This window comes from Papaver somniferum, chromosome 1 (assembly GCF_003573695.1).
Source record: "Papaver somniferum cultivar HN1 chromosome 1, ASM357369v1, whole genome shotgun sequence".
In the NCBI taxonomy this organism is placed as follows: Eukaryota; Viridiplantae; Streptophyta; class Magnoliopsida; order Ranunculales; family Papaveraceae; genus Papaver; species Papaver somniferum.
This window is the reverse complement of record NC_039358.1, coordinates 41827196-41840717: the sequence shown is the minus strand read 5'-3', so window position 1 is coordinate 41840717 and position 13522 is coordinate 41827196. Positions and strand designations below refer to the sequence as shown.

At 40.7% G+C, this 13522-nt stretch overlaps 2 protein-coding genes across 2 annotated transcripts; one reads left to right on the top strand and one right to left on the bottom strand.

Moving 5' to 3' along the window:
- The first annotated feature begins 95 nt into the window (after nt 1-95).
- On the top strand, nt 96-602 carry LOC113293500 (mavicyanin-like). The gene has a single exon (XM_026542145.1). The coding sequence runs from the start codon at nt 96-98 to the stop codon at nt 600-602; it is 507 nt and encodes a 168-aa protein (XP_026397930.1).
- An 11253-nt stretch (nt 603-11855) lies between these two features.
- LOC113293204 lies at nt 11856-13187 on the bottom strand. The gene has a single exon (XM_026541935.1). The coding sequence runs from the start codon at nt 13185-13187 to the stop codon at nt 11856-11858; it is 1332 nt and encodes a 443-aa protein (XP_026397720.1).
- Between the last annotated feature and the right edge of the window lie 335 nt (nt 13188-13522).

Below are 13522 nucleotides of genomic sequence, written 5' to 3'. Positions count from 1 at the left end.
TTGCCTATGCTCAAATCTCCACACACAATCTCTTTTCTCCTCTGGAATTACTCTCTGATTGTTCAAGATAATTCAGCTTCTTCTTTTTTTCGGTCATGGGTTTCAACAGCAAGTTCTTGTTTTCCTTGATTGTTCTGGCTGTTGTGGTTCCTTTAATGGGGAATGCTTTTGTTTGGAATGTTGGTGATGATGCTGGTTGGTCCGGTCAGGCTCAATATGATTACCATTATTGGGCGCTGGGAACAATGTTTCTAGTTGGTGATGACAGTCTTCGATTTGTCTATGATCCCAACGCCACTAATGTCATGGAGGTGAGTTATTGTGATTTCAAATCATGTAATCCATCATCGCCACTGGCCACCTACAACACTGGGAACGACACACTTCCAATAACAAAACTCCACCAGTATTTCATCAGTGGCAATCCTGTTGACTGCAACAATGGCCTCAAGGTTGATATTACAGCTTATAATACATCATATTATAGGTTTTGGCGGTCCGGCCCTGAATATGGCCCCGATGGCTATGTCAACGTACCCAATTTTGATAACGATACAGGTACCTTAACCTTTCCTGAAACCATGTCATGTGATTCGAGCTAGAAGATGATATTTGGGTGAAATACTTCCACACTCAATGTGGAGATTTTAGAGTTTATTTATACTTGAAAGATACTGCTAAGCAGTTACATAAGTTGTTACAGACTCTAACAATTTATGACTTCTACGAATTCAAGACTCTATCTAAACAGACCGTAAACTTAGCTTTAGAAAACTTCCTAGTTGCTCGGTTTGACTGACTCATTGAGACTCGGTGATAGTGCTTATCTTGTTATTGTTAACAAGATGCAGTTGACTCAGTCTTCTTACTAACACCCTCCCTCAAGTTGAACTGGAGTTTACGGATGTTCAATTTGTCACGTAGAAGTTGATACCTAGAGGAAGACAGGCCTTTAGTAAATAAGTCCGTTATTTGATCCCTGGAACTAATGAAGTGCACCTGTAGTTGTTTAGCTGCCACTCTTTCACGTACAAAGTGATAGTCGATCTCTATGTGCTTTGTCCTGGCGTGGAAGATTGGGTTTGCTGTCATATATGTTGCTCCCAGATTGTCACACCATAAGGAAGGTACAGGTGTATGAATTCCTAATTCCTGTAACAGAGACTGAATCCAGATAAGCTCTGAAGTTGCAATAGCAATGCCACGATACTCTGATTCTGTGCTCGACTTTGAAACAGTCTTCTGTTTCCTGGCACTCCAAGAAATAAGATTACCCCCAAAATAGATACAATAGCCACTAGTTGATCTCCGATCATCTAAATTCCCTGCCCAATCTGCATCCGAATAGGCATTGAGTGAATAGTTCAAGACTAGTAGCCGTAGTCGATTGTCTGCTTCAAATAACGCAGGATACGTTTAACTAGTTCCTAGTGCTCCAAATATGGCTCATGCATAAATTGACAGGCCTTGTTAACAGCCACTGCTATGTCAGGCCGTGTGATGTGCAAATATTGCAAAGCCGCCACAACACTTTTGTAAAGGGTGGGATCAGCAAACAACTCAACACCTTGTCTACGAACTTGGAGGTTAGCAGCCAGTGGAGTGCAAACCGGCTTAACTCCATCTAGTTTAGTGCGATGTAGTAAATCTGAGATGTATTTCCTTTGGGAGAGCACTAGGTTTTTACCTTGATGTAAAACTTCAACATCCAGGAAATAAGAAAGAGGTCCCATGTCTTTAACAACAAAGGCAGTTCCTAAATCAGTCACCAGTTGATCTATCAACTTAGATGCAGAGCCTGTCACAATGATATCATCAACATAAATCAACACATAAGTAGTTGAGCCACCAGAGATTCTGATGAAAAGAGACGAGTCTGCCACTGACGCCTTGAACCCTAACTGGAGAAGATGACTGCTGAGACGAGAAAACCATGCACGTGGTGCCTTTTTGAGGCCATACAAGGATTTATGTTGCTTGCAGACGTGATTAGGGAAGTTTGGATCGACATAGCCAGCAGGCTGCTTCATGTATACTTCTTCCTCCAAGACACCATGTAAAAAAGCGTTCTCTACATCTAGTTGACGCAACTGCCAGCCATTCATTACTGCAAGTGATTGCATGGTTTTATTACTGGTGAGAATGTTTCACCATAATCAACTCCCTCTTGCCGTGCAAATCCTTTAGCAACCAGGCGTGCTTTATGGCGCTGTATAGTACCATCTGGGTTTCTCTTAATCCGATAAACCCACTTAGACCCCACTAGATTCATGCCAGACTCATACTTGACGAGTGAGTAAGTGCCATTACGTATCAGTACATTTATCTGATTGTCCATTGCGTCTCTCCATTCAGGTATTTTGCAAGCTTTAGAGTAGCACGTTGGCTCCATGAAATCCTCATCATGCAAAGGATACTTAGTTGCAGCAAGACACAATTTCTGAATTGGTTTGGTAATACCTGCTTTAGCTCGTGTTACCATCATGTGACCTTGTTGCACGTGCTGTGGTGCAGGTTGAATCTCAGATTCAGCATGAGCAGTAGACAAGGAATTAATCGATGACTCTGCTGATGCAGCTGGAGAATACTGTGGAGAATCTGGAGCATATGCTGGAGACTGCGGTTGCAGCAAAGCTGGTGACAGCGGCTGCTGGAGCTGTAGCTGTACAGGAGGTGATGGACTGAAAACAGATGAGCCAAGGATATCTGTGCTTGATGCAGTAATTGGTTGACAAACTTCAAGAGCTTGCTGCTGTCGAGGAGAGAGTATGAATGTTGTTTCTTCAAATCTCACATGGCGTGAAATATACTGCCTATTGGTTGGCAGATGGAGGAAAATATAGCCTTTATGTGCTGCACTGTACCCTAAAAATACACATGGAAGTGACCTGGGTTCTAATTTGTTTGCGTTGTATGGCCGCAGGCAGGGATAAGCTAAGCAACCAAACACTCTTAAAAAAGCATAATCTGGTTTCTTACTGTACAACAACTCAAGAGGTGTTTTTGGATCTGTTTTAGATTTAGGTACTCTATTGATAAGATAACAAGCAGTTGTGAAGGCTTCTGACCAAAATTCTTTTGGTAAGTGAGCATGAAATAGAAGTGCTATACCACTTTTAGTTACATGCCTTATACGACGCTCTGCAATACCATTCTGGGCTGAGGTATGAGGGCAGGAAAATCTATGTTGGATGCCTGAACTGTTTAGATAGGAGGTAATTCTTTTGTACTCAAGAGCATTGTCAGATTGGAAAACCTTGATTTTGTGACCAGTTAAATTTTCAACTTGTTTGTGAAATTGAACAAGAAGATTGTAAGCATCAGATCGATGAACCATTAGAAAAACCCAGGTGTAATGAGAGAAAACATCCATTAACAACATGTAATAACGAAGACCATTTCTTGAAATTTGTGGAGAAACCCAAATATCAGAAACAATCAAACTTAAAGTTTTATCAAAGGTAGTAGTACTAAGAGAAAAGGGAAGTTTCCTACTCTTGCTAACATGACAAGAGTGACAAAAATCAAACTTCTTATGCAAAACAGGAAGGGAGAGATTTCTAATTATTTTTGAAACTGTTCCAAGCATTGGGTGACCCAGGCGCTGATGCCAAACAGGTAGACTGGCTGAGAGAAAAGAATGTGGCGTTTTGGATGGATTAATGTCTCCTATGCCATCGAAAATATACAACCCATTCTCATTCCTCCCCTTTAGCAGCATTGCTCCTGTGCATTTGTCCTTCACAAGAAAAAAGTTTGTGTGAAACTCAAAAAACATATTGTTGTCTTTACAGAATTGAGAAACAGATAGAAGATTTGTTTTAATCTTTGGCACATGATAAATCTGATTTAATATAAAACAACGTGATTTATGAGTGAATGTTGTGTTACCAATATGCGCAATCTCCAGACCATTACCATTACCTACACGAACTTGATCCGTGCCTTCATACTCATGCGGAATACATATGTTGTTCACATCAGGAGTTAAATGATGGGTTGCACCAGTATCAGTTACCCATTGTCCATTAGCTTGACCACCTGGTAAGGAAATATAAGCTTCAGGCGCTTTGGCATGTTGGTGAGTATCTTTGTCATAGCGAAACCAGCATCGATCTGCAGTATGGTTACGCTTTTTGCAAATCTGGCAATAGACTGGACCATTACCAGTATTTCTTGGAGGCTGTTGAGAGCGACGATTGTTATTGTTTGGCGGATTTGGTCCTCTTGGTGGATTTGGAACCCCTCTTGGTGCAAGTCTGCCTGCAGACGACGAGGAAGAACTGACAAAGTTGGCAACTGGTTCTTGCATCTGAGACATCTGATGTTCTAGCCTCATCTCAAATGTCACAAGATGAGTGACAAAGGTTGATATGTCCATTGTTTCAGCAGTACTCAATGTTGTAACAATTGGGTCATAAGTACGATTTAATCCATTGCAAATGGATTACTTTTTCTCATGAGCTGGTACGGTGTATCCTGTGGCTGCAAGCTGATCAAATAAACGCTTAGCATCATTTAAATACACCTTCAAAGTCTTATTACCTTTGTGCAGATTATGAGCTGTCTCTTTAAATTCATCTGGTGAGCAAATGTTTTCGGAGCAAACTCAGACTCCAAAGTATCCCATATCTCTTGTGCAGTATCAAGTTCTGCAACTACACTGAGAACTTCAGGATTCAAGGTAGAATTCAGCCAACCAACGATCAAAGAGTCTTGGTGCTCATATGCTGTAAACGCAGGATTTACATCCTCACTTTCTGGTAGATTTCTTGGTGGTTTTGGTTTTGATCCATCGATAAAACCTGTTAGGTCATAGCCTTTCAGTATAGGCTTGAACTGAGCCTTCCACAATACATGATTAGTGCCAGTATGTTTTAAATTAACAAGGTGATGGATTTGAACCTGGCGTAGAATAGTTGTAACCTCTGCCATTGTTTGGATTTTTTTTTTGGTATAGATTTTTGGATAGGTGCGAAAGCCGGAATCTGGATCGAGAGCCTGATACCAATCTAGAAGATGATATTTGGATGAAATACTTCCACACTCAATGTGGAGATTTTAGAGTTTATTTATACTTGAAAGATACTGCTAAGCAGTTACATAAGTTGTTACAGACTCTAACAATTTATGACTTCTACGAATTCAAGACTCTATCTAAACAGACCGTACACTTAGCTTTATAAAACTTCCTAGTTGCTCGGTCTGACTGACTCATTGAGACTCGGTGATAGTGCTTATCTTGTTATTGTTAACAAGATGCAGCTGACTCAGTCTTCTTACTAACAATTCGGATTCTTCAACCGGAGAGGGAGCATCTTCGACTCCAACCATGTCACCTACTTCTTCTACCGAGGCTGCAGGAGCGGAAGCCAAAACTGTTACTATGTCGCCTAATTCTCCTACATCTTCTTCTGCATCTAAATTCTCTTCCAGCAGTCTTCTTCTAGTCTTAGTTGCGGCTTTAGTTGTTTAATTTTGTGTTAGGTTTTGCTTATTAGTGTTGGAGTTAGAAGTCAATTTATTTATGTTTCCGCAAGAGTTTTTTAATGGTGATTATATTATTTGATCGAAATTTAATATATAAGTTTTTGATATCATGCTCTGCAATGATATACATTAGATCTTTTACCATCTGGGTGCATATATACTTATTCTTGAATCACTGGATAAATCCTTGCATGTTAGAATCCTATTTTCTACTACAACTTGAATCCATTTCAGAGTACAACAAGCATGCATTAACGGTAACTCCTTCCTGTTCTTGTTAGAACTAGAAATCTGAATCCGTTTAGAGTACAACAAATCATCTCACTACCAAGCCCTATATATACCCCTGATGGCCTATGCTTAATCCTCACACACAATCTCATCTCTTTTCTCCTCTCTCAGTTTTTTTCTTCTCTTTTCCGTCATGGGTTTCAACAACAAGTTGTTGTTTTCCTTGGCGCTTTTGGTTATCGCGGTTCCTTTAATGGTGAATGGTTTTGTTTGGAATATTGGTGATGATGCTGGTTGGTCCGGTCAGGCTCAATTTGATTATACTCACTGGGCGGTGAGACCAATGTTTCTAGTTGGTGATGACAGTCTTCGTTTTGTTTATGATCCCAGCACCACCAATGTTATGGAAGTCACTTATTGTGATTTCAAATCATGTAATCCGACGTCGCCACTTTCCACCTACAACAGCGGGGACGACACAGTTCCAATAACGAAACTCCACCAGTATTTCATCAGTGGTGTTAACACAACACCTAGTCCGTGTATATTGTGACCCAACAATTATACACGGCTAAGCTTTCAGAGTTTGTTATTTTTAGAGTTTGTTATTTTTAGAATTCCTTGTATATTAGGCAATTCTCTTTAGTTAGGAAACCTGTTTACCTTGCATCTCAAGGAACTCATGTATATATATATATATATATGCATTACAACTTTGTGTAATTCATTAAGTTTTAAGTGAATCAATAACAAGAAGTTCTGTTTAAGTCTCATCTCTTCTTTCTCTGTGTTAGTCTCATCTCCTATATTAGTTTCATCTTGGTATCATTAGGTTAGTCGATCCTCTTTCTTCCGCAATGTCCACAGCTTTATCATCTATTTCAACTGTTCTCAACTCTGGTATGTCTTCTTTACAATTATCCCAGCCTCATCACATCATAACAGTGAAGCTGGATGAAACAAACTACAACCTGTGGCGTGCTCAGTTTCTGCCCTACCTTCAAGGTCATGATCTTGAAGATCATATCACTGCTTCCACATCTTGTCCGACTGCTCCTGTTGACGGTGCTGCTCCTACACCAGACTTTCTCTCTTGGGTTAAACAAGATAAAATCCTTGTAAGTTGGTTATTCTCTTCACTCACTCCTTCTGTTTTTAGACACGTTCATCGCCTTAACACAGCAAAATAAATCTGGGGATCCCTCGAATCATTGTATGCTTCAAAGTCAGATGCTCAAGTCCATCATCTTCACTGTGAGTTGCGTGCCCTTAAGAAAGGGTCCCAAGCCATGCGATCTTATATTGATCATGCTAGGGACTTGGTTGATAGTCTTGCTGCTGCCAACACTACCGTTCCAGATAAGGAATTCCGTCATTGTCTTTTGGCTGGTTTAGATATTTCTTACGATGCTATTGTCACTTCATTAAAGACCACTATGAGCTCTCTTTATGTGGAGGATTTCCTTACTTTTCTTTTGACTTTTGAGGTACGGGTTACTCAGCAAACTCAAGCTTCTGCCTCTCATCCAATTTCCAATGTTGCTCAACAGTCTCGACCATATTCTCCGAAGGTTTCTTCCTCTGCTGGTTCTTCTATGTCTTCTGGGTCTTCATTCAGTTCCTCTCGTGGGCCTGGCAACAACAGAAATTTTAACAACTCTCGTGGGCCTGGCGGCAATACCTCTCGTGGACTTGGACCTGTTTCCTTTGATAACTCTCGTGGGCCTCGTTCTGACTGTTTTCGTGGGCCTGTTACTTCTGATAATCTTGCTGTTGTCTGCCAGTTATGTGGGCGTTCTAACCATGCGGCCCAAGATTGCTGGAACCGTTATGACAGGAGTTTCCGTCCATCCAGACGTCCACCACCATCCTCTGTACCACGGGCCTACGCTGCTTATGGGTCTGGTCTTCTACCATCACCTTCGTGGACACCTGACAGCGGTGCTACTGATCACATCACTAATGACTTCTCTCGTCTTCAATTTCCTACTGAATAGACTGGTCCTGATCAAATTCAAATGGGTAATGGTTCCTCTATACCAATTTCTAATGTTGGTTCCTCTGTTTTGGGATCTCCCAACCGTAAGTTGCAGCTTCGTAATGTTTTCTTTACACCAAAAATCGCTCATAATCTCTTATCTGTTTCTCGTTTCACTTCTGATAACAATGCCTTATTTGAATTTCATCCAAATTTTTGTCTTGTGAAGGATCGATGTACCGGGAAGGTTCTTCTTCGCGGCATTAGGAAGGGTGGTCTCTATCAACTTGATGTTTCGTCCAAAATTCCTCAGGCTTGCATTGGAGAACGTGCCAGTTTACAGTCTTGGCATGCTAGGATGGGTCATCCGATGATGCGCACAGTTCGCAAAGTTATTTCTCAGTTTTCTCTTCCAGTTTCGAGTCAAACCATTAGTTTTTGTTCTTTTTGTCATGAGCATCGTAGTCACAAATTACCTTTTCCGTCCAGTCGAACAGTTTATTTGAATCCGTTAGATTTAATTCTCTCCGATGTATGGGGACCCTCTCATATTTTATCTAATGAAGGATATAAATATTATGTTATATTTATTGATGCGTATAGTCGTTTTACTTGGATGTTTCCTATGTCTCAAAAGTCTGATGTTTTCTCCATCTTCTTTCTGTTCCAAAAGCACGTTGAAAATCTTTTTAGTCGAAAAATAAAAATCTTTCAATCTGATAATGCTGCTGAATATCGGAAACTTACTCCACACCTTCAAGAACTTGGTATTTTTCATCGTTTCTCTTGTCCTCATACTTCTGAACAAAATGGTTTAGTTGAACGTCGTCATCGTCATATTCGTGAAACTGGTCTTACTATTTTCAATATTGCCTCTGCACCATCCTCGTATTGGTATGATTCCCTTTACACTGCTTGTTATTTGATGAATCGTGTTCCTTCGACCTCTGTCAATAAATCTTCTCCCTATGAAGCTCTTTTTGGTATTCCGCCTGATTACACTTCTCTTCGTGTTTTTGGTTGTCTTTGTTATCCTCACTTGCGTCCGTATCGGTCTCATAAAATGGATGCTTTGTCTTCTCCTTGTGTCTTTATTGTCTATAGTCCTTCTCATAAAGGTTATCGGTGTCTTCATATTCCCACGGGTCGTATCCACATCAGTCGACATGTTGTTTTTAATGAGACTACATTTCCCTTTGCATCCGCGTCATCAACCTTGCCGGCGTCGTCTTCTTCCCAGGTAAACTCTTCCTTTTCTGTTTTCCCCACTTTTGTGCCGTCTTGTATACGTCCGCATCTTTCGTCAGCACATGCTTCTCCTGATCATCCGCAATCACCGCAGCCATTTCATGTTTCCGTTCCTCGTCCAGTGCCAGCACCTGCTTCTCCCGTTCTGCAGCTGCCAGTCCCTGCCTCCACTTCTACTTCGATGCCACCACCTGTTTCAACTCAATCACTGTTGGTACCTACTTCCGTGTCTGCCTATTCCCCCTTGAGCCGTCGCCCACTTCCGTGTCTGCCTCTGCCCCACTTCAGCCGTCACCCACTCCTGATGCCTCTCCTTTGTCTGTCTCCGATGATACTTCCGTTTCTATCCCAATATCTTCTACTGTTCCTCACTCCATGACCACCAGGGCTAAAGATGGTATTTTTAAACCAAATTCAAGGTATGCTCTTATTTGTGACTCTTCTCTTGAACCAACATGTATTTCTCAGGCTCATAAAGATCCTCAATGGCGTCAGTCTTCCGACGATGAGGTTAATGCCTTGCTTCGCAATGGTACTTGGTCTTTAGTTCCGTATCATCCTTCTATGAATGTCATTGGATGCAAGTGGGTTTTCCGGATCAAACGTAATCCTGATGGTACAATTTCTCGTCGTAAGTCTCGCCTAGTTGCCAAAGGATATAATCAACAGGAAGGTATTGATTACTCTGAAACGTTTAGTCCGGTCGTTACACTGTGTACTATCCGTATTATTCTTACATTGGCTTTGTCCTCCAACTGGCCTATTCATCAACTTGATGTCCAGAATGCTTTCTTGCATGGAGAACTTCATGAAGATGTTTACATGAAACAACCTCCAGGTTATGTTGATTCTCGTTTCCCTACGCATGTTTGCAAGTTACATCGTTCTCTTTATGGACTTAAACATGCTCCTCGTGCATGGTATCACAGACTTAGTAATTTTTTATTATAAATTGGGTTTGTTACTTCAAAGTGTGATTCCTCCTTGTTTATTTCTAAAGGCACTCATGGTGTTCTCTACTTGATGGTCTATGTTGATGATATCTTTATTATTGGTTCTAGTTCTTCGGGTATTGCCTCTATTCTCACTCGTTTACAGCAAGAATTTGCAATTAAAGATCTTGGTAAGTTATCTTATTTTCTTGGAATTGAGGCTATTCGTACTTCTTCGGGGTTATTTCTATCTCAACAACGGTATGCCATGATCTTCTTATTCGAGCCAAAATGGATGGGGTAAAGCCAATTACTACTCCCCTTAGTACTTCTGGAGACATTTCTTCTGATCGTAGTACTTTATTGACAGATGCTACTGAGTATCGTAGCATTGTTGGAGCTTTGCAATATTTAACGTTTACTCGTCCAGATCTTGCATTTGCTGTAAATAAAGTTTGTCAATTTATGCATGCTCCTACTGAATTTCACTGGGGATTAGTCAAGCGCATTCTTCGTTATCTTAAGCACACAAATACGTTTGGTCTACTTCTTAAGCCTTCTCCGTCTTTAACCCTATCTTTTAGTGCGTATACTGATTCTGACTGGGCTAGTTCACTGGATGATCGTCGTTCTACAAGTGGTTATTGTGTTTATTTGGGTGGTAACATTATTTCTTGGAGTGCTCGTAAACAGAAAACAGTTTCTCGTTCTAGTACTGAAGCTGAATATCGAGGTCTTGCTATTGCTACTGCTGAAATTATGTGGATTCAGTCACTTCTCTCTGAACTTCGTGTTTCTACTCACTCACCTCCAATATTATGGTGTGACAATCTTGGTGCCACCTATCTCACAGTTAATCCTATTTTTCATGCTCGGACAAAACATATAGAAATTGATTATCACTTTGTTCGTGATCAAGTGGCTTCTAAACTTCTTGATGTTCGGTTTATCTCATCTAAAGATCAAATTGCAGATATCTTCACCAAATCACTTTCTACAGATCGGTTTTCTATGTTACGGTTCAAGCTTACGGTTCAGGATAACCCGTTACGCTTGCGGGAGGGTGTTAACACAACACCTAGTCCGTGTATATTGTGACCCAACAATTATACACGGCTAAGCTTTCAGAGTTTGTTATTTTTAGAGTTTGTTATTTTTAAAATTCCTTATATATTAGGCAATTCTCTTTAGTTAGGAAACCTGTTTACCTTGCATCTCAAGGAACTCATGTATATATACATGCATTACAACTTTGTGTAATTCATTAAGTTTTAAGTGAATCAATAACAAGAAGTTCTGTTTAAGTCTCATCTCTTCTTTCTCTGTGTTAGTCTCATCTCCTATATTAGTTTCATCTAGTGGTAATCCTGCTGACTGCTATAACGGCCTGAAGCTTGATATTCCCGCTTACAATTCATCATATGCTAGGTTTTGGCGGTTAGGCGGCCCACCCGTTGATGCCAATGGTTATGGCAAGATACCCGATTTTGAAGACGATACATCTACTCAAGGACCAAACACGACTGAAGACATATCATGTGATTCAGATTCATCGGCAGCAGTTTCCACTCCAGCTATGTCACCTAAATCTACCGAGGCCAAAACTGTTCCTCCTCCATCTTCTGAATCTATATTTTGTTCGGACAGTCCCCTTGGCGTGGCTTTGGATCCAGTTGCTTATGCATTAGGTTTTGTTTATAATTGTTAGAAAAAATTTAATTTTCTGCAACTTTATTCTAGTCTTAGCCGCAGGTCTATAGTACTTGTTCCTGCATTAGGTTTTGTTTATTAGTTTTGCAATTTTAATTTATGATTTTATCTTCCAGAAATTTGTAATGGCACTTCGATTCAAATATGTTAATTATTTGTAAGTTCTAATATCTCATCATCCGAGCTCTGTTACAGATTTCACTATACAACCACTACTTACACCATCAACTGCACCACCACAAATCCCTGGACTAATGCACCAACTCTCAAGCGATCTTCAGCACTGCAACAGCCATTACCATTGCCGCCCTAAAGAAAATCTCGTTAACACTTCTATCCACCTTCTTCATCAGATTTGCATCTTGCAACCCCAACTTATTGTTTGGATTCTTGCTAATAGAGATGACACTTTCTCTCAGTTGGTTAACTGCCCATGACAGCCAAACCAGGCCAAACCCAAATCCTGTGTTAAGCATCTTTGAGGCGCAGAAGGGTAATCTCCCAAGAAAAACCTTGAAGACTACATATAATAATACAACAAGACCAGTGCCGGCAATGCTAGCGGAGAATTGTGTCAGTAGCTGAGGAAGTTCTGGAGCCGAATTCTTCAGAGACTGGATTGCCGTCTTCCCTTGTCTCTTTCCAAGAATTAGTGATAGAAGGCTCTCACATGCTTGGAGATCGTTTCTTCTATGCCGTATATCTCCATCTGTTCCTGCTTTCCTGCAGTTTGATCTCTTTGTTGGGGACTGTTTTATCTTGGTTCTCTTCGGAATCTTCGCAGGAGCAACCATCACAGCTTCCAATTTCAACGGAGATTCACAAACATTTATGCGCGCTGCTTCACCCTTATCCAGTACTCTAGTAAAGTGAGGGACCAGAAATGGCAGTTCTCTTCTCTTAGTTGAGGTGCTTGAAAGGTTAAACTCTGCAATGATAGACATTAGATCTTTCGTCTCAACCCCACTTCCAGTGAATAACACTCTACCATCTGGGTGCATACTTATTCTTGAATCACTGGAGAAATCTCCAACGAAATCCGAGAGGGGATTTGGTGCATATAATCTGCTCTCCGGATAGATAAGGGAAGGGTGAAACTGATCAAAAGCTCCAACATCATCAACAGAAACTTCATCGCTCAAGAAAGTTAGTGGCCGTGGATGCATGCTGATTGGCAGTGCTTGAAGTCGGCTCATGAGATGATATGCAAAAGGAGAATTTGCACTCTCTCTTTCTGCTGCTGCTGCAATAGACCCTGACATGAAGAATTGGGAGATCTTCTCATGTTTTGGGCACCGTTCAGCAATTCCGTAGTTAAAGATTGCTGCTGAGTCTTGGCGCCGTACATCAACAAGCACAGGTCTCCTCATTGCTGGGTCAAGCTTGACATACTGATTAGAATCTGATGACCACCCCATATTTCTGCGCGGTTCTTCGAACTGATGCAGCATGAGATTCAACTTCAAGCCATCTGCTCTTAATATATCTTGACTTGACCCAGCACCGGGTACAACTGACCGTAAATCCTTACAAGCCTTGTTGTGATAAACCCACTGTTCTTGACGAGAAACAGCAACTGGGTATGCTGAAGATGCCATTAAACAAAGCTCAACCATAATCAAAATTCAAAAACAAATGTTTCTGAATAATAATAAAACTGATAATTTCAGTTTTATTTATGGAGGAGGTTTTTTTGAGTGGTAGCAGTAGCAAGACAAACAGAGAAAGAAAAATGCTAATAGTCGGCTTAATCGACATGTAAGAATCTGTGGTTGCAAAGATTTTGATATCCATGATATTTTGTTCCTTGGTGTGTTAAGATTTTTTGGTCCAAAATTACAAGATTACTAATAGGGGCTCCAATTTGCTTATCGATGCCACTATACTTGTTTAAAGAATGGATAACCTCGGCCACAAGGCCCAGCCCACAAGA